Source organism: Apteryx mantelli, chromosome 1 (genome assembly GCF_036417845.1).
Source record: "Apteryx mantelli isolate bAptMan1 chromosome 1, bAptMan1.hap1, whole genome shotgun sequence".
NCBI classification, from domain to species: domain Eukaryota; kingdom Metazoa; phylum Chordata; class Aves; order Apterygiformes; family Apterygidae; genus Apteryx; species Apteryx mantelli.
Genome location: NC_089978.1, coordinates 135,986,187 through 136,006,899, shown reverse-complemented (window position 1 = coordinate 136,006,899; position 20,713 = coordinate 135,986,187). Strand labels below are relative to the sequence as shown.

Sequence of the window (20,713 nt, the reverse complement as noted above, 5' to 3'; positions counted from 1 at the left end):
ATTAAATATTATTAAACATAAGTATCTAATATTTTCATGCAACACTTAAATACAGTGTTCAAGTAGCAACTGTTTTTCCCACATGTTTAAGAGCAAAAGGAGCGTGAACTGCTCACAAATACAGAATAACATACACTGGAAAATAAAGAAAAAAGTTCTGTTAATCATTAAAAAATTCTAGAGTTTGTTCAGCTGCTGGGTACTGCCACTGGCATCAAGGTGGCTGCGCTGGAGCACCCATATTCTGCGGACCACTCCAATATCCTACAAAACAAGGAAAAAAAATGCCAGCAAAAGCAACTTTTTTTAGTGATGAATAAATAATTAAGTATTTGTATCCCAAGTTTCCCATGCACTTTACAGACTTCAACCATGTTCTCAAGCTCCCTATGAGTCAGACAAGCATTAGTATTCCATTTATAGCTGGGGAAAATGCTGTACAAAGTACTTAAGGTAAGTGTATCGGAATCAAGTCACTGACCTTTGGTTCAGCTTTGGCTCACTCATCCACTCTGCTCTTGACCAAACACTGGGACAAGGGTGGGAACTAAGCAAATATAGAGCAAGTGATCTCAGAGGAGAAAGAGCTACTTCCACCAGTCTCCTCTGGCTATCTTTAGCTTGCACATGGAGCAATTTGGGCTGGAACCACTTGAGAGAGCAAGAGTATACCTACACCAGGTGCTAAAAAGGAGAAGTTTACTCCCTTAGCTTTCCTTAAAAGGTGTGGTACTTGAAGAAGACTGGTATTCAGAAATGTCCCAGTGGTCTGCTATTTTGTTGTTCCTTTGTTTTCACAGGACTGTAAGTAACAATGGTACCCTTCCCCAACATGCCATTGTAAACCTTCAGATGGAACAAAGGGACCTTTAAATCCCAAACCTGTGTTATTCAGATCTGGGCTTTTGCACTTTTCACCATGCAAAAAGGTAGTTTCTTAAATTCCTCACAATACTATTTGCATGCATTTCAGCAACTTGAGAAGAGACAGGACTATTCAATCAGTTTGGGAGCAATGACCAGCTCTTTTGCAAAAATAAGAAGCTGTAGAAAATAGATAAGTGAGATGAGAGTTCAGCATAGACAACACTGAACCCTTTCCTAAAGGAAAGAAAACATCTACACAATTAGCCATTGTTTGCTGGGAGTGACCAGCCCTGCACCCTCACCCAAGGCCAATGTGCCCATACTGGCTCTGGAGCTGCTACAGATTCAGTGCCAAGTGAAACTGGTGACCAGTCACAAGCAGTGCAGGGGAGGTGCCATGGTCTGGGGAACTATCCATGTGTCTTGGATGGACAGCAAACAGAACAGAATTACAAGTGACATCTCATACACCCTCTCTGGTTTAATAACGATTCAACCTATGCATTAGAAGTTTTCTGACAAGAGAGACTTTGATATGCCTGAAACCACACTAAAGATTAAAAAAAAATTCAGTCTAAGGAGGTACAAAAGGAAAAAATAGCCAGGGGGATGTACTAATGGAATAAATATTCAAAGAGATTCAGAGTTTCAAGCAGCTGGCAGAAATAAACAACAGCTCCAGCAGGTTCCCAAGAGACATTCACCTGGACAACACCTCCAAGACACACAGGGCAAATAACAGGGCTATTTTTATCATGAAGTCACTGCATTTTAGCCATTTGTGCAGATATACACAGGTCAGTTTCACTTCCCAGTACTGCACTGCAAAGCTCCTAGGAGTGTTCCTGGAGCTCTGTGTTGGACAGCATGGGCTACAAAACCCGCCTGGGAACCTGCATAAATATTCTTATCTCCTATTTCTCTGGCTACAACACTGGAAATGCAATCTCTTTTAAAGTGAACCCATCTGTCCACATGATCTGCAGACACAGCAGTGCACTACAAGCTCAAAGCTGTTCAGACACTCCAGGTTAAAAGTACATTGTTTGGCCACTTTGTGGACCAGTTTGTGCTGGGTATCCAGCGTGGGAAAACTAGCCAACTTCATCTCCAATTCCTCCTTCTAGCACACAGACCCAGAACGTGGGGTTTGTCACATGCCCATGGCTTGGCATTTTAATAGGAACTCAAAGTCAGATGATTACCTGCTTGTCACTTCTTCTGCATGTATCACCTTCCTGCCTGCTGTTGTGCCAGTGACGTTATTGTTATTATTGAGCTAGTAGAGACAGTCAGGAATTCAGTACCTGACGGGGAGGAAGCAGGAAGTGGGAGGAGTGAGTCTTGTGGCCGCACATCTCAGACTGCATCTTCACGGCAAAAAGAGTTCAGTAAGGAGATTTGTGATCCCCACACAAGATTTGTTGGGGGAGGAAGAGCCACCTGGCAATGCTCTCACTGGCCATATCAGACCATGGAAGAACACCAAAACTCCTCCCTGGTTTGTCAACAAAATTTCAAACAAGAGCCTAGTCCGACTGCTTTGTATATAGTCCTGTAGTGGGACACAACAATTGCAAGAGGACAGCAGACGGAGTTCAAGATCTGATCTGTTAAAATGGTCAGAATAGGTTGGCAGCCTGCGTGAAACAGGCTGGAAAAATTCCTTTCTCTTGTGTCCTTGAGGAATAGGCATCTACACCACTGCACACCTTTAATACACTTGGCAACTGTTGTGCTGCAGACAATTAGGAAGCAGGAAGGAGGTCAAACATGGGTAGTACAGAAAGGTGCTGTGCCATGAAACTAGATTTTTCCCCAGGTCTAACCTCTGGTCTTTCTTCAGTCTAGGCCTTGCTCTGGCACTGCATAAAAATGATCCCTTGTTTCTGACTCACCCTTCTAAGATCCTCTGACACCAGCTGCAGCCATAGGGAAGTATTCACATGTCTTGGAACAGACAGAAACAAGCTGATGATGCTTCCTGTACTAATATTGTGTACATGAACTAGTGAAAGCTGGAACACACTGATCTATGCCATTCCCACTGTGGGCTGCTGTATCATTAAGAGGTGCAGGTATGTGCCTATTGGAACTGATTGTTGTGCTGTGCAGAAAGTCACATTACACAGTGCAGAGCAGTAACAACTTAGACACAAAAACCTCTGCCAGAGTCCGTGAGGGGTACGCTTCAGTCATCCAAAAGTAGATGTCTATATTCAGGTGAGAAGAATCACAACCATGCCTATTTATCTCCATTGACTATAAAGGCAACTTAAGAAGATAGGTTCAGCTGTATGCGCCTACGCTGTAAGTGTAGGTGAGATTTCTGAACCACATTCCCAAGCCAGAAAAGAGTATCTAGAAACTGCCACCATCTGTGCATACCTGCATCAAAGAAAATTTATTTCCTCCATACCTATCCCACCCACATACAAGATCAGGGAGATCAGAGTGCACCAGGGCTTGGAGAAAGAGCACTACCAAAGGACCTCTGCATTCACTGCTGCCTGCTTTTGAAAGGTGGGTAGCACATAAAACAACTCTTTACAAGACAGACTAACATCCTGGATCTGTGTTAGGGAAACTGTTCAATCCAGTGTCCTTAACAGGGTTCGACTCTAGGTTTCTGCTTTATCCAAAAGAAACAAAACAATTCCTTATAAGATGATTTTATTAGTATTACAGCTTGAGCTGGGTGCCTCCATAGAGGGACCCCTGAATGGAAAATTCCCTGGGTATTTATAGCCCTACAGGTTAAGTTCTTTGTCCGTTCTCCGAGTTGTTGCACCAATGATTGCTCAACAAGTAGTAGTTTCTTCGCTCTTGGTTGGTTTCCCCATTGTCTCCAGACAGAGTTATGGTACTCACTCATCATTGTTGAAGCTGTTTTCTTACTTTGTTATCTCCTTGTTCTCTCCTTGTTCGAACTGGCTCAAACATTTCCGGGAAAAGTTCAGTGATGTGCAGCCTGAGGCTTCAGTAAATTTAGGTACTAGTGCTAAGCAAATGCTATTATATCCAACAATCTGCTGTGGAAATTTGTAACAGGCTCCTTCCTACCCCTGGTGTCAGCATCTCAGTTGCATCCTACAGACAACTCAGGTGTGCATATTAGTGATACAGTAATGCAACCACCAGTAGTGTCTGAACTATGAGTTACTTGGGGGCAGACTAAAGGATTTACGTGAGTACCTCTGGAAAAAGACCAGAGCTTTATGCTCCCCTGATCCTGTTTTTATCATTAAGGAGCACCTTTGATCCAGCTACTGCTTACTCCTCAATTTTTTTTTTTTTTTTTTTTTTGCGCTTCAGGATTCAAGCTGACTGATCACTTTAGTCTGGATTTCTTCTGCATTGATCACACTCTAGAAACAGGGTGCCTGCAAAACAGCAACAGTGTTTTTCTTATCCTGGTTAATTCTGACACAACACATTGGCAGAACGTTGAATGAGGTATGGGAAACCTGGGTCCTCTCACCTCTGCCATTGGTGTAGCCTTGGACACATCAAGCATTCAAGGCAGTTCACTGTCCTGCTCAGCACCTCCTACTACAATAAAAATTATTACACAAATAAAAGATCATCCTTGAAAAAATTCTGCTTCTCTGTATGAGGCATTCATTGAAAGAATTAGAGCATTTTGATACACTCCCATTCAGTTGTTCATTCTCCCCAGGATAGCAGCAATTAATTTTTGTATTGATTTGAGTGTGCTGATCCATTCATTAGTACCTTCCTTTCTTCTAGCCAGTAAATACTGTGAGCCTAACTGCCCCTAGAAAAAACAAAGATATTCCAAGTACATATCTGTTGAGTAACTGGGCTAAAGTTGCCCCACTGCTTTGGCTTGTTTGCAAAAAGTTTGCTTTAACTGTCTGCTGCTTGTAATGTGCATCTGGTCAGGCACATTACATGTCACACTTTCTGCCCCTTGCTATTTAATTCACAGAATCACAGAATGGTTGAGGTTGGAAGGGACCTCTGGAGAACATCCAACCCTCCTGCTCAAGCAGGGTCATCTAGCGCATGTTGCCAGGATCATGTCCAGGCGGGTTTTGAATATCTCCAGAGAAGGAGGCTCCACAGCCTCTCTGGGCAACCTGTTCCAGTGCTCTGTCACCCTCACAGCCAAGAAGTTTTTTCTCATGTTCAGATGGAACTTCCTGTGTTTCAGTTTGTGCCCGTTGCCTCATGTCCTGTCGCTGGGCACCACTGAAAAGAGTCTGGTCCCATCCTCTTGACACCCTCCCTTAAGATATTTGTACACATTGATAAGATCCCCTCTCAGTCTTCTCTTCTCCAGGCTAAACAGGCCCAGCTCTCGCAGCCTTTCCTCATAAGAGAGATGTTTCAGTCCCTTAATTATCTTTGTAGCCCTTCGCTGGACTCACTCCAGTAGTGCCACATCCCTCTTATACTGGGGAGCCCAGAACTGGACACACTACTGCAGATGTGGCCTCACCAGGGCTGAGGAGAGGGGAAGGCTCACCTCTCTTGACCTGCTGGCAACTCTCTTCCTGATGCACCCCAGCATACCATTGGCCTTCTTGGCCACAAGGGCACATTCCTGGCTCATGCTCAACTTGGTGTCCACCAGCACTCCCAGGTCCTTCTCCACAGAGCTGCTTTCCAGTAGATCAGCCCCCACCCTGTACTGGTGCAGGGGGTTATGCCTCCCTAGGTGCAGGACCCTGCACTTGCCCTTGTTGAACTTCATGAGGTTCCTCTCCGCCCACCTCTCCAGCCTGTCCAGGTCTCTCTGAATGGCAGCACAGCCCTCTAGTGTCTCAGCCACTCCTCCCAGTTTTGTATCATCAGCAAACTTGCTGAGGAGGCACTTTGCCTCTTCATCCGGGTCACTGATGAACAAGTTGAACAATATTGGACCTGGTACTGACCCCTGGGGGACACCACTAGCTACAGGCCTCCAACCGGACTTTGCACCGCTGATCACAACCCTCTGAGCTCTGCCATTCAGCCAGTTCTCAATCCACCTCACTGTCTGCTCATCTACCCCACACTTCCTGAGCTTGCCTATGAGGATGTTATGGGAGACAGTGTCAAAAGCCTTGCTGAACTCAACGTAGACGACATCCACTGCTCTCCCCTCATCTACCCAGCCAGTCATTCCATCACAGAAGGCTATCAGGTTGGTGAAGCATGACTTCCCCTTTGTGAAGCCATGCTGACTACTCCTGATCACCTCCTTATCCTCCACATGCTTGCAGATGGCCTCCAGGATGAGCTGCTCCCTCACCTTTCCAGGGATGGAGGTGAGGCTGACTGGCCTGTAGCTTCCTGGGTCCTCCTCCTTGCCTTTTTTGAAGACTGGAATGACATTGGCTTTCTTCCAGTCTTCGGGCACCTCTCCTGCTCTTCATGACCTCTCAAAGATGATGGAGAGTGGCCTAGCAATGACATCCACCGGTTCCCTCAGCACTCGTGGGTGCATCCCATCGAGGCGCATGGATTTGTGGGTGTCAGGTTTGCCTAAATGATCTCTCACCCGATCCTCCTCGACCAAGGGAAAGTCTTCCTTTCTCCAGACTTTCTCTCTTGCCTCCAGGGTCTGGGATTCCTGAGGGCTGGCCTGAGCAGTAAAGACTGAGACAAAGAAGGCATTAAGTAACTCTGCCTTCTCTGCATCATTCGTCACCAGGGCACCCGCCCCATTCAGCAGCAGGCCCACATTTTCTCTAGTCTTCCTTTTGCTACTGATGTATTTGAAGAAGCCCTTCTTGTTGTCCTTGACATCCCTTGCCAAATTTAATTCCAAATGGGCCTTAGCCTTTCTTGTCACATCCCTGCATACTCTGACAACGTTCCTATAGTCCTCCCAAGTGGCCTGTCCCCCTTTCCACATTCTGTACACTTCCTTCTTCTGTTTGAGTTTTGCCAGGAGCTCCTTGCTCAGCCATGCAGGGCTCCTGCCTCCTTACTCATAGGGATGCTCCGATCTTGAGCTTGCAGGAAGTGATGCTTGAATATTAACCAGCTCTCTTGGGCACCCCCCGCTCCTTCTAGGGCCCTAACCCATGGGATTCCTCCAAGTAGGTCCCTGAAGAGGCCAAAGTTTGCTCTGCTGAAGTCCAGGGTTGCAATCCTACTTAGTGACCTGCTTCCTCCTCGCATGATCCTGAACTCCACCATCTCATGGTCACTGCAGCCAAGGCTGCCCCCAGCCTTCACATCTCCAACCAGTCCTTCTTTGTTTGTTACTACAAGGTCCAGCAGCACACCTCTCCTTGTTGGCTCCTCCACCACCTGTGTCAAGAAGTTGTCACCAATGCTCTGCAGGAACCTCCTGGACTGTTTGTACCTAGCTGTGTTGTCTCTCCAGCAGCTATCAGGCTGGTTGAAGTCCCCCATGAGAACCAGCGCCCGTGATCGTGAGGCTACTTCCAGCTGTCTGTAGAAGGCCTCATCGACTTCCTCTTCCTGATCAGGTGGCCTGTAGTAAACACCCACAACAGTGTCACCCATGCTAGCCTGCCCTTTAATCCTTCCCATAAGCTCTCGACTCGCTCTTCAGCCACCCCTAGGCAGAGCTCGATACATTCCAAGTGCTCTCTCACATAAAGAGCAACTCTACCACCTCGCCTTCCTGACCTGTCTTTCCTAAAAAGCACATAGCCATCCATGACAGCATTCCAGTCATGCGAGCTATCCCACCATGTCTCTGTAACTGCAATGAGATCATGGCCCTGTGACTGCACACAGAACTCTAATTCTTCCCGTTTATTCCCCATGCTGCGTGCATTGGTGTACAGGCATTTCAGAGAGGTGATCGAGCATGCAGGTTTCCCAGGAGGGATACAAGAGCATCCTCCATAGCTACGTCCCATGCGCACTTCCCCAGCTGCACGCACCCGCTGGAGGCATCCCGACTTGAGCCATGTTTTGCCAACTACCCTGGCACTATAACTCTCCCCTTCCCCCATCTTTCCTAGTTTAAAGCCTTCCTTACCAGGTTGGCCAACCCGCTGGCAAAAACACACGTGCCTCGCTTAGTGAGGTGGATCGCATCTCTTCCAAGCAGTTGTCGATCTTCAGACAGGGTCCCATGATCATAGAAACCAAAACCCTGTTGCCAACACCAGTGGCACAGCCAGTTGTTAACTTGGAAAATCCATCTCCTCCTCCTCCCATCCATCCCCCTCACTGGCAGGATTGAGGCTTGAATGATCTGGGCTCCCAGACCCTTGACCACCATCCCCAGAGCTCTGAAATCCTGCTTGATGGTCTCCAGTTTGCCCTTGGTGTCATTAGCGCCCACATGGAAGAGCAGCAGTGGGTAATAGTCCGAAGCGTGGACAAGCCTTGGCAGTCTTTCCATGACATCTCTCACACGAGCCCCTGGCAGGCCACAAACCTCTCTAGACATGAGGTCAGGTTGCCAGATAGGTGCCTCCATCCCCTGCAGCAGGGAGTCACCCACAACAACCACCTGCAAGGCACAGGGTCTGTTGTCCCAGTTGCTTCCCTGGCAGCCATGTCCAGCTCCTCCTCATCCTGGAGGGCACTAAACCTGTTCTTCAATTGCAAGTCCTCGGGAGGAGTAGGAGCCTTTCTCCGCCTACGAGGAGTGACCAGCTTCCAGCTGCCTTCTACAGTGTTGTGATGTACCGTTTCACACAGCACAGAGCCTTCCAGCAACTCCACTGCTCTGGGGGCTTGAGACTCCTGAAGCTGTACAGTCTCTGAGAATACCCTGTCTATCTCTTGCTCAACTTCTCGGATGCTACGCAGCCTACTGACTTCCTCCCGTAACTCCCTTACTTGACGACACAACCCATCAACAGCAGTACACCTCCTGCAGGAGAGCTGACTGTCAGCCCAGGCCTCCCGGAGACGCCCCAAGCACTCCCTGCAGCCTGAGACCTGTAGGGCTGCATCTGCTGTCAGAGGGTCTGTCTGGGTCCCAGCCTCTGACACAGCCAACACAGCGACTCCAGCAACCACTGGGGAATGTGCTCTGTGGCGTGTCATGACCATACTTGAAGCGTACACCGGAGGGATCGGAAACAAAGGTGCCTTCTTGTGCCCTTCTGCATGAACTGCTGCACGAACTGCTGCGCAAACTGCTGTGCTCTGGGAGCTGTGCTCTAGGCCTGGCTCTTATATAGGCCTCTCCCTAGCACTGACTCACAGGGTGCTTGACCCGCCCCAATCAAGGGCCACCGGGATCAAAGGCCCCAACTCCCTCTGGTCAGGGGCAACCAAGAGAGCTCATCAGGGGCAGCTACTCCTAGCTAGAGCTTCTCCCAGGAGAAGTCAAGGCCTCCTGCAGTTGTCCTTGCCTAGCTTCCCCCTTCCTGTTCTCAGCAATCACCTTCTAGTTCCTCGGGGGTCCTCAGAAAGCCCACAGCTTCCAACAAGGTCCTCAAAAGTTCTAGTCAGAGCCCAGACGCTGCTGTGCAAACTGCTGCATCTGTTCGCTGCCTCTGTTAGCCGCGCTCTGAAACATTATAAACAGAATTATCCAGATCTAACAATGACAGCGTTAGTCACGAAAACTAATATTTTTTTTCCTCTTAGATCTTACAGCCACTTAAATAGGTCAGTCTCATTACCCCTGTTTTAGACAAGTGGAAGCAGAGGCATTCAAGCATACTTGGGGAAACTGAGGCCCGGGGACACACAGCGGCCAATCCAGGCCCGAGCCCTGCGAGTTGCTCTCCATAGCCCCACCACCCGCCTTCACCACGACCAAGGGGAAACTGTCCAAATTTGCCCTTTTCTTAAGAAAGGCTGGGGGCTGTCCAAGTGCCAACGAATTACAGATCCATTAGCTGCTGCAAGCCTTGTCGGGCAGGTTATTTGCGATAGCACTCCGCAGGCCATGTGCCTGCCCACTCTTCTCCCAGGACAGGGAGCCCCCGGGCCCCCAGTCAGCAGCCATCCCTCCACAGACTTTTTCACCATGGTGCATTAAACAGGTGCTGGTAAGGAGGGAGAAGCAGCACGGCCACCCACAAACCCCAGAGAAGATGTTTCTGTTCATGCGGCTGCTCAGCCATATTCATAAACCCCGAGTCAGGCTGGGAATTGCAACGCTGCTTAATCATAGGTTCATTTTGCCTTTGTATTTTTTTTTTTTGGGGGGGGGGGGGATGAGGCAGCAACCAGGCTCTGTACAATAAAAAAAATACTATGAACAATAATAACACCCCCCCCCCCCAACCCTGCACAGCAGAGGAGCGAGACACAAGCTCTGCCCAAGAGGCAGAGCAGATGGAGCAGGAACAGCAGCTGTCGCCTGCTCCCAAGCAAGAGCAGTCCCTTGCTCTGCCCGCCACACTGCACGGGGCTGCCCCCTGCCCCTCGGCTGCCTGCGTCGCAGGGCACAGTCACCGACGTGCCCTTGTTCCACTGTTATGATTTTGCTCCACACCTCCTTCCCCCGCGCAAAGGGAGTGGTTTCGCCCGGGAGCCCTTTGTAGCGGAGGCGTCGCACACGCGGAGATGGGGGACATCCTCCGCACGCCTCACCCGCCCCGGGGCGCGGGCCAGGCCCTGCTCCCGCACGCGAGGCGCGGGCCGCACGCGGGAACCTCGCCCTGCCGCGGGGGTGGGGGGGGGGCGGCAGAGACTGCGGTCGCCGTCCCACACCTTGCGGCAGCCGGTCCACTTCCCCCCCCCTCGAAGGTGCAATGGAACCGTCTAGAATGGCGGCGGGGGTGCCTCCCTGTGACGTCACAATGCTCGATTTGCCCCGCCGCTGTTTGTGTGTTCTAGGGCAGCTGCAGCTGGGCTCGGTGTGGCGTGGGGTGGGGAGGGTCACGGCGGCTGCCCAAGCGCCGCACTGCTCCGTGGCGGCGGGTTGCGCTGCGCTGCGGCGAGTGTCGCAGGGCTCGCGAAGTGCCCAGCGGTAGCTCACGGAGCGGCAGCAGCCCTCGGAGGGGAAGCTGACGTCTGGGCATTACCCCAGCATGAAGTTCCAGTACAAAGAAGACCATCCTTTCGAGTACAGAAAAAAGGAAGGGGAGAAAATCAGAAAGAAATATCCCGACAGAGTCCCTGTGAGTGTGGTGTGTGTGTTTGTACTTGGACAATGGCAGCGATTGCTGCTTGTGGGGCTTGTCTTACATGTCATGCTGCCATCTGCCTGTCTTTGTTCTTGTTATCAACTGTTTTTTGTTTTTTTTTTTTAAAGAAAAGGAAAACAAATTGGATTAGTAAGCATGATGGTTACCTTGATGTTCTTATTCCAGGCTGCTTTTGTCTTTAGTGCAAAGCTATGGTTATTTATTATGTTGGGATCCGCTAAGGTCTCTATCAGCAAGTATGTATGGGGATGGCGGGGTGTAATATACCCTCCCTCTTTCAGGGATCCACAGCAATTTGACAGTGCGAATGCTGCTAATCTTTTTATGGCAGCCTGCGTGCACAGGGCTGGGTGATGGGGAAGGAGCTTACCATTTGCTCTGTGAAAATGGAGGAGAACAGTGAGTTTACCGAGCACTCTTCATAGAAAACTAGAGTTGTATCCATGTCACCAGATACGTTCCCTATATTTTTATTTTACTTTCTTTTGGCCTGTCTTTTTGATACAGTCTTGTTCTATTCTTGTGCTTTACATGAGAGAAAAATGATGCTAACTTTTCAGCCTTTCTACCCTCCCGTTTAACCTTATTATGGAAAAAGCATCACTTGGGAAACAAGGTTTTGATCTCCTAGCCACACTTTGCTTCCTCATCCTTAAGTCCCTTTGGAATGCCTGTGGAAGTCTTCTAGCTTTATAGTTACTGGTAATAATAAAAAAAGAAATGTCAAACCAAATTAATTGTGATTTTTTTTTTTGTTCTATTAAATGTTTTGCAAATGTTCTTTCTTTTCATCCCCACTGGAGAGATCTGTCCTAGATTTACTGCCCGGGGGTACTGCATTCAAAATATCTGAGACTCCCTGTGAATCTAAGGCTAAGGGGAAACAGTTATGCTACATGTTTTCCCGACAGGCCAACACCGTTTTGTATCTTAGGAGTGGCCTACAGCTGGCCTTGTAAAAATGTTGGGAAGTCAGAATTTGGATGCATTTGGCCGAGCTGCAATTTCGGGGAGCCTTGGCCTAGCATAGCAGGTTGAGAATACAGCTAGACAAGGATGAAGTGGATGCTGTTGTGTGTGTTAAGATGAGGACCACAGAGGGCGCTGTAGGTCAGGAGTGGGGTGAATTAGCATGGCAGTTTATGCAGCAGATCGTGACAGATGTGTCCAGAAGAGCCATGTGGGGAGTCAAGGACCAGAACTGGTCTGGCAAGAAGTAAATGAGATCAAGATAGAGTAGCATCAGCAGAACTGTAGGGAGGAAGCCAGGACCCAAATAGCAAGGTGTGCTGCAGTTAAGGATAAATGAAAAAAGCTGCACGGGGAGGCCTGGATGTGGATTATGAGGGGGGAAGCCCATTGAGAGAGCTGCATTTGGAACAAATGAATGCAGCCGACAAGATTCTTTGCATCACTTATGTCTCTGCCCTTCCTGACAGCAGGATCCTTGAAGATGACGTCCCTTTGGCTGCCTACATTGCTGTGCCCTGATACATCTCAGCGTTTTGCTGAGATTATAATGTTGGCACAGTCTCATGCTACCTTTGACATCACCCAGCAACAACAGATATGCAGATAATCTGTTGCTACCCTTTGGATTTTCTTTGGGTGGGGAGGTGCACACGCACGGATGTGTGAAGGTTTTACTACTTGAGAAAAAGATACCTGTGTTACTAGGCAAACTAACTGCTGTTGATAATCAGTCTAGCAAAGCACCTCCATTCCTGCTCTGCCTCTTTGCAAGAGGGAGATCTGTTAAGCTAAGTGATTATCTAATTTGAATGCTTCTTAGGGATTTAGAAGCCCCAGCATTCTCCCTTCTTCCTCACAGGCATGACATACCTTTGGATTTCCCCACCATCTTCTTTTCCTTTGGATTTCCCCACCATCTTCTTTTCCTTTGGATTTCCCCACCATCTTCTTTTCCTTATTATTTTAATGACCAAGTTATGATCTATCCTTCTGGGTCAGGATGGTCATGTCACTGCTGCTGGCTAACAGTTCTATTTGTTCTTACTTGTTTTGGTAATTGCAGACAAAAAAGAAAGGTTTGTTTTCGTTGCAATTTATTGTGTTAGATATTGCCTTGTAGTGTGCGTGGTTAAAAGAATAGGCTAAGTGCTGTTGCTGTTCAGCCAACACCTATTCAGTGAGATCTTAGAACTATCCTTCCTTCACAGGCATTTGTCCTATGTCAGTTGCATCTACATAGAAATGCATGTCCCACCACAGTGTATCTCAGAGAGCTTGAATGGCTTGTACTAACTGAGGTGCTTGAAAAAGCAGGTTCTTGAAAAGGCAGAAATGACCATACTTCTATTTTAAAAACAAACTTACAGTTTTCAGGGCATTTGGCCATGGTGAAGCATCCAAATAGGGCCCAAGCTAGTATCTCTATGGTCAGGCATTCTTTGCAGATATTCACTTGGGTCTTGAAAGAGTAGACCTGAATTAATAAGGCACTTTGCCCAGGCTAATACAGGCCCATCACTGTAACACAGGAAAGGCCATCTGAATGTGAGAAAACACTTCTTCACTGTGAGAGTGGCTGAATATTGGAATGGGTCGCCCAGAGAGGTTGCGGAGTCTCCATCCTTGGAGACATTCAAAACCTGACTGGACGTGGTCCTGGGCAACTTGCTCTAGATGACCCTGCTTGAGCAGAAGGGTTGCACCAGATGATCTCCAGAGGACCCCTCCAACCTCAGCTATTCTGTGATAACTTAATTTCTCTGGCATAACATCTCGCTGATGTGACAACACCATTTTGGTTCCAGAGAAGACCTGGTCCACATCAGTTCAGCCCTTTCTATTACACAACAGAGACAGTTGCTGATTTGGGTTGGCAAAGAGTTATGGGAGCATGGAACCCTTGGAAATCAGTCCCACAGTGTCTCAAATGGAGTATTTACAATTACAGGGTCTAAGGGAAAGAAAAAGTTGAGAAAGTTCAAAAATTCACGCTTCTCATTTAGGTGGTCAAAATGGCTTCTGCAGAATAGCAAGCCACATAGAGTGAGTCACAATATATCTCTGCCAGTTCAAAACTAAATATGTACCACAAAAAAAAAAAAAATTGTCTGCACTTTTTTCCATACAAACTCAATAGTTCCATGAAAACATACCTCCAACCTTTGGAAAGGTTTCCTAGGCTCTTCTTGGAAGAAGCTCAGGTTGCTTTGGAATACTTGTTACTTCTGAGGTAAACATTTTGCCTAGTTCTTGTGACAACTCTTCCTGTAGCTGAAGGTCTCTTTGCCTGTTTGACCTCAAAACTACTGAACTTCATCTGTGTCGCATAAAATGAGGATTAGTATTTTGTATCCAAATTCTCCTAATTCCACAGGCCCAGACACTAACACATTTCTAAATTCTATTATTTATTTATATGGTTAAGGAAGTATCCATAACTATATGAAGTAAGGAAAATAATCTTAAAGATGTGACTGTGCAAATTTCAGAGTATAAAATTCACTACTGAAGAACTGGGGATTAAAGGAAAAAAAAAAACCTTCCCCAGTGAGCTGTAGTTTCTCTTCATTCTTTGCTTCTTCCTAGGGCATTTGATATTGGTGACTGTAGAAATTAGGATATGGGGCTACTGGGACTAGGGCTGATTTTATGCCAGGTAGTTTGGAACCTGGAAACAATTCAAATTATCTGTAATACCTCTTATGTCTATGTGTTAGCCTCCTGGCAGCTTCTTCATACAAAATTAGCCTGCACTGGGACCATCAAGGTGACCTGATTTTTTTTTTTTTTTTCCAGCTGTTATAGTTTATTTTTATGCCTGTTCCAGTCTCCGTTTTTTACTCACTGTGCTTACTGCCTCAGTCCTGGGCTTCCAATACAGCTGTTGCCAGTGATTTCCAGTCTTGTTCTCACTTGTCTGTTCCTTAATGTTGTGTATTTGTTATAGATTAAAGAAATTTCTATAGTCCTGGAAGCACCATCTTTCTTAAAAGATAATATCCTTTTCCACTGATGCTTCTTGGTCCATTCCCTCTTATGATAACCATGGCTTGTTTCTTCCTCTCTCCCTCTCCCTCTCCCTCTCTCAAGGTAATTGTGGAAAAAGCGCCAAAAGCCAGAGTACCTGACCTAGACAAAAGGAAGTATCTTGTGCCTTCTGACCTCACAGGTAAGAAAATCTACCTCCTTTTGTCCTGATTTTCAGTGAGAAGGTCTGTGAAGTACTTTTTACTCCTGTGATCAGCATCAAGAAAATATCCAAGCAGGCTGAGCATCTTATCATTACCCTAGTTTACCTAGCCATACTTACATATATGTATCTTACAGCCTGGATTGCAACATGCAGAATTCTCTGAGGTCTTTTGAGGAATCCTAGTGACTCAATTAATGTGCATGTGTCACTGTTGACTTCTACTTATGATGAAAATGACTGAATTGTGTATCATAGACAGTAACACAATCATCAGTCAATGATGACTTAGCTGCAGCTCAAGTTGACAGAGGCTGTATCCTTGTTTCAGGAAGAGGCAAGTTCTTAAAACAGTCCCACTGTTATCCACTGCCAGGATTGGAGTCATGGCCAAAAAGTTCCTTTTCCAAATAGTCATGGCCATTTTGTGTGTGATTACATTTATGAATCACTTAAAGGAACAGAATCTTTTTTCCTGCAGTATATAGTTGACCGTGGAACATCTTGTGCAGCAAAGCTCAAGCGAATAGACTGTAAGGATTAAATTTGTTTTCAGGAATGATATGACTGTTTACACTGAGGCAAAATTCTATATGGTACCTTTGGTATACAGGATTTAAAGATTAAGCTGATTAGAGATTTTCCCACCAGTCCCTGCTATAGAGCATTTTATATCATAATAGATGGAGTGTGGATTTAGAGAGTACAGCAGTAGTCAGAGGCAGTATGGGTAAACCTGAAAAGCTGCACTGGCCCAACACTTACCAGCTCTGAGTGGGTCAGCTGCTAATGTGGTGACCATCGTGAAGTTCCTTCTTTCTTTCCTGCATTGTTCCTTTTTTTCTCTCTTACTTTTTACATACAGCATGTGGTTTCCCCCACTTCTTTCCCAAAAAGAAACAACCATGCTTAGTGGCTAAACAAAACCCACGATCTTTCTGCATTTAAAGCAGTCTCCCCTGTTTTTCTTCAGTTGGCCAGTTCTACTTCTTAATCCGAAAGAGGATCCACCTGAGGCCAGAGGATGCCCTGTTCTTCTTTGTCAATAATACCATCCCTCCCACCAGTGCTACCATGGGACAGCTGTATGAGGTAAGCCTGGCACATCTCTCTTTCTCCTTTTGGTGGAGTGTCCATAAGAATATATATCCTCACTGAAGTATCACTGAGCACTGCTTAAGTGGCAATGGGTGAAGCCTGACAACAGGTCCCTAAACATGGACCCCTTACCCTTGGCAATATTCCATCACCTGTTTGGGAAAGTTCCATTTTGTGGTTATAAAGAGGAGCCTGGGGAGCCTAATTATTTTAATTGTTTGCTAGTTGAAAGTGTTGTTGTATTAGGTGGTGAATAGTTGCCTCAGCAGTGACATGTTGGTCCTACTACTTAAATAAAGTTTTGCCATAAACCACCTGTCTGTATTGCAGAGGAGAGAGTCTGACTGGGGAAAAAAAAATGAACAAACTTATGTATCAGCTTTCCTGTTTATACAAAAGAAATTTCCTTTTAGTTGGGATAAGAGCACAGTATTGCTGGACAACAAACTGCCTGCAAGTGCTTTTTCAGTGAACGCTTATTCTTTGTTTTGGATTAGTTTTTTGTAACTTGTACTGTATATGCAAGGACCTCTTAGGACACTGTGAACATTGTTTCCCAATATTTCTACTGAGAAGTACTATTTGATCAACTTTGAAGGCATATTCTTTGGCCATCAAAGTAATGTTCCTTAATTATATTGGCATTATATCATGACTAGTTTGCAGCCTGGATTGATTTCAATCAAAAACCTCCCTCCTGCTATGCTAGTGTGTTTTAATAAGAGACTCTGGTATGGTGCTATGAACCCTATTTGGCCCATCATTTTTTGACAATAACTGCACAGTGTGTGTGTAGGCTAATGAAGGCAATATAAAATGAACACACACAGGCACTTTCACAAATCTGAACACATCAGAGGAAGGTAGATCTAACTGTCTAGAGCTGAGATCTGGGCTCTGTTCCTAGCATTCTGCAGACTTTTTGTGTCAAGGTAATCACTTAACATCTATCTCAGCTTTGTAGACCATCTGTAAAACAGGACTAGAAATATAACCACCTGTCAAGGTATTCTGAAAAATAGCAATTATAAATGTTTGTCAAGTGTGGAAGTATCCAAAGAGGGTTTTTGACTTGTTGAAGCCTTCCAAGTCTCTCCTCCCAATCTTAAGGCTGTATCAGTGCTGAGATTCTGCTGCACAGCCTGCAACAAACAGCTGTCTCTGTTCCACAGTGCTTGCATGTTTCTAGCATGCTCAGGCTGTGGTTGTACTAGTAAATTCAGTGTGCCCCAAAATGTGACATTCTTCAATTTAGTAGTAGAGTTGGGGCCAGAGAGAGAGAGTTGCTCTGTGCTCAGCCACCTAAAGGGCCCTGTGGTATAAGGAGGTGAAGCCTTCCATGGAGAGAAAGAAACAGTGAAAGATGTTATGCCCTCTAGCTGTTACAGTGACCTCTTGCTTGGGCATTTTCACATATGATGAGTTACAGGGTTTTGGTTTGTTACTTTTTCCTTCTCTCTCCTCCCAGGATAACCATGAGGAGGACTATTTTCTCTATGTGGCCTACAGTGATGAGAGCGTCTATGGCAAGTGAACACCAGCCACCAGTCATGCAGGCGAGATGGACAGATGGAACTGATTTTGCGGGGGTGGGGGTGTGTTGGAGAGGAGGAAGGAGAACACTTGAGAAGAGGGAAGGAGAACTGGAAGTGAATCACATGCACAATGCCATCACCTTCATGCATTAATTATAATCATTATTTCTAAACTGAGGGGAGGGAGGGTAAGAAGAAATGGTGTGAAAGGGCAAACTGATAGGCTAACAAGGGATTCTGTGCTGAGGGTTGGGGAGACTCCATTTTTTGTAGTTCTTCTCTTGCCACAGCTGGAATTTGTTAGCCAGTACTGGAGGCTGCTAGACAAGCCAGTGTTGTGGACCTCCTGCAGAGTGACTGGGCAGGAAAGAAATGGCTATTCATGTGTAACCCTTTCACTGGATGAGGGTGGCACGTCTGGAACATGTATTGTACGCTGACCTTGTCACACCTTGCCCATGGTTTGAGTTGCACTCCTATGAGCATTCAGTGAGCAGTGCAATATTTTGTTCTGCCTGTACAAAGCTGTCTTGTGCTGACAGTCCTCACTCCAGCTGCTGCCTGTGAAGCATTGCAAGACTATTGCATTTCCCATCACATCACTATTAAAAGGGCTAACTCTGAGGGCTGAGAACTCCTCAGTTGTGGCATGTAAAGGCTGAGGGGGAGGGGAAAAAAGAAGGATTTTTTATTTCTTTGCTGCTTTAATTGCAAGTTCTGGACAAAAGTTTGAGACTAATCCTTTTGTTCTTTTCAGTGAAGCCAACTGATAGACTCATAAGCATAGGGCTAGAAAGGACATCAAGAGAACTTCTAGCCTACTCAGACTCTGAGACAGGACTGAGTATACCAAAAATTTCCATGGCTGTTCATCTAACTTGTTCTTAGTGAGGTTCACTGATGCCGTTCCTGTAGGCTGCTGTGATAGCCTGTTCCATTTCCTAGCTTGCCTCCAAGTGAGAAAGCTTTTTGTGATATCTTCAGTCTCCCTTGCTGTGTATTAAGGCAACTTACTACTATGGTCTTGATACTGCTGAACATGGAGAATAATCTATTTGTGTTGTCTTTGTAACAATCTTCTGCAAGTTTGAAGATGGCAGAAATTCTGTGGGTTTAACCTCCCCTTCCATGTCTCATTCCTGTACAGATCTTGCACCACATTCACAAGCAGAGGAAATTGGTCCCTCACAAACACATTTTCCTGGCTTTCTGTGATTGGATACTCTTTGCCTCCAGAGAAGTGCTTTTAGGCATGAGGGGGATGGGAACTAAATCTCTTCAGGGCAGATTCTCTATAGATTGCTTCCCCCCTGCCCCTTTTAAACCAGTACTGTTCTTAGAAGGGTACCAGACAGATTCTGTCCTGTGCAAGCCTTATGCTGTCATGCTAAAGCAGTTTTTTCCTGGTGGCACAAACAGCAGATTTTCCCATAACTGCCATTACTCTGATGTAGGAGTTGGGTTTTGGGGAATGAGCTGACTTCCAGGAAAATTCTAGATTAAGGTTTTTATCTAAATATTAGAGAACTGAACTGAATTATTGTAAACATTCCTACATATAGGAGAGAGACAAAGAAGGATGAAGAAGACAGGCAGATCCCAATGTAAGTTGAGGGTGTTTACTGTATTTACATGAAGAAATTACATCCCAGCTCCTTAGGAATGAGAAATCAAGATGAGTGCTCCTCTGATTGTGGGAGATAGAAAATCAGATTTCAGCCTTTTCTGACTGCTGTTCCACTAAAGTGTGTAAGGCAAGAAGAGCATTCAGGGAGTGTGGAGCAAGAGTCATTGGCAGAGTTGTGTGAAGGTCAGGGAGGCCGTAGGGCAGGAGGATCATTGCCTGTGTGGTATGGAAAGTAGTAGACTGGAATGAGAGAGAAAGGAAGGTGTGCAAAGGGTGTAGTTAGGATAATCATAATGAGCAGACAGAAAATGGGGAAACAAAAGAAGAAATGTGTGGCTTAGTATCCCCAGCTTTTCATTCTGAACTTCAGTTTTGCTGCGCAGTCATGTGCTCATCCAGAGTAAACATGTTGGGATGAATTATACCTACTCCCTGATTTAAATCAGTTCTGCCTACAGTGTACAGTCCTCTCTTTTTGACCCACTCTCCTCTATCAGGCTGTTTTCACATCCTTTGCATGCAAATCCACATCAGTCTCTTATTTTAAGTTCTGAAGTTTCTGAAACAGAAAACAGACCCAGAACACTTTTCAGGGTAAAAGACAAGGTAGGGCAGGACAGGATGGCATGCATCTCTACCACTGTCCCACGTGCTCACACACATACTACTAAGCATGTGGTTATGTGTTGTCTCAAACTAGCTCATGCTTGGGCACACTCAGGGGAGAAAGAGTTGGAAGGTGAAATGCTTGACTTTGTGTTCAGACCTCCCCTTCCCTCCCACTGCTGGGTTTATAAGTGATGTGTAGGACTAATCTCAGCTGTTTGTTACATGTAGGGTTTCCTGATTAATTTAATTATTTTACATTTCTTTTAACTGGGTTGTGGCATTGACTTCTGTTTTTGTGGTAGTCCAATATTGTACAAGGTAATTGTGGTAATTTTTTTCTGTTGGTTAGCTTCTTGTAAAATAAAGTTCATGTTACTTGAGCTAAATCAACCAATCAATAAAGACACATTTGGAAATCAAAGGCTTTATCCAAAATGGGTGGCTGTAATGTTTCTCTCCCACATACACAGTTGTAAATAAAGGGCTTGTCCAAGAGGGGCAGCTTTATCAGAACTTCTCATTGCTACTTTTTTCTGGAACTCTGGTTTTCTTCTGTCCTGTGTATCATGTGTCACATCTCTTCTTTTTCTGGTTGTATTGTCACATGCATACACCCTCCTATGTCTTGCCATACCATTGATGTGAACTTTAATTGTACCTGAGTGGTATGGGAAGGTCTCAAAGAGAGTAGTGGGTGCACTGAGGTATTTTCTGCCTTTTTAAGGCCCTGAACAGTCCTTGCTCCAGGGCCAATGGGCAGATG

General features: G+C 46.0%; 1 protein-coding gene across 2 annotated transcripts; it reads left to right on the top strand.

Annotated features, from left to right (window-relative positions):
- The first annotated feature begins 10,616 nt into the window (after positions 1-10,616).
- On the top strand, positions 10,617-20,371 carry GABARAPL1 (GABA type A receptor associated protein like 1). Of its 2 annotated transcripts, XM_013958185.2 has the most exons (5): positions 10,617-10,892; positions 14,982-15,060; positions 16,055-16,173; positions 17,648-17,735; positions 18,472-20,371. In XM_013958185.2, the coding sequence occupies exons 1-4, from the start codon at positions 10,803-10,805 to the stop codon at positions 17,711-17,713; spliced, it is 354 nt and encodes a 117-aa protein (XP_013813639.1). In that variant the 5' UTR covers positions 10,617-10,802; the 3' UTR covers positions 17,714-17,735; positions 18,472-20,371. The 2 variants fall into 2 exon arrangements, with proteins under 2 accessions (XP_013813639.1, XP_013813638.1); XM_013958184.2 differs by having other exon boundaries at positions 17,648-20,371.
- Positions 20,372-20,713: the final 342 nt, after the last annotated feature.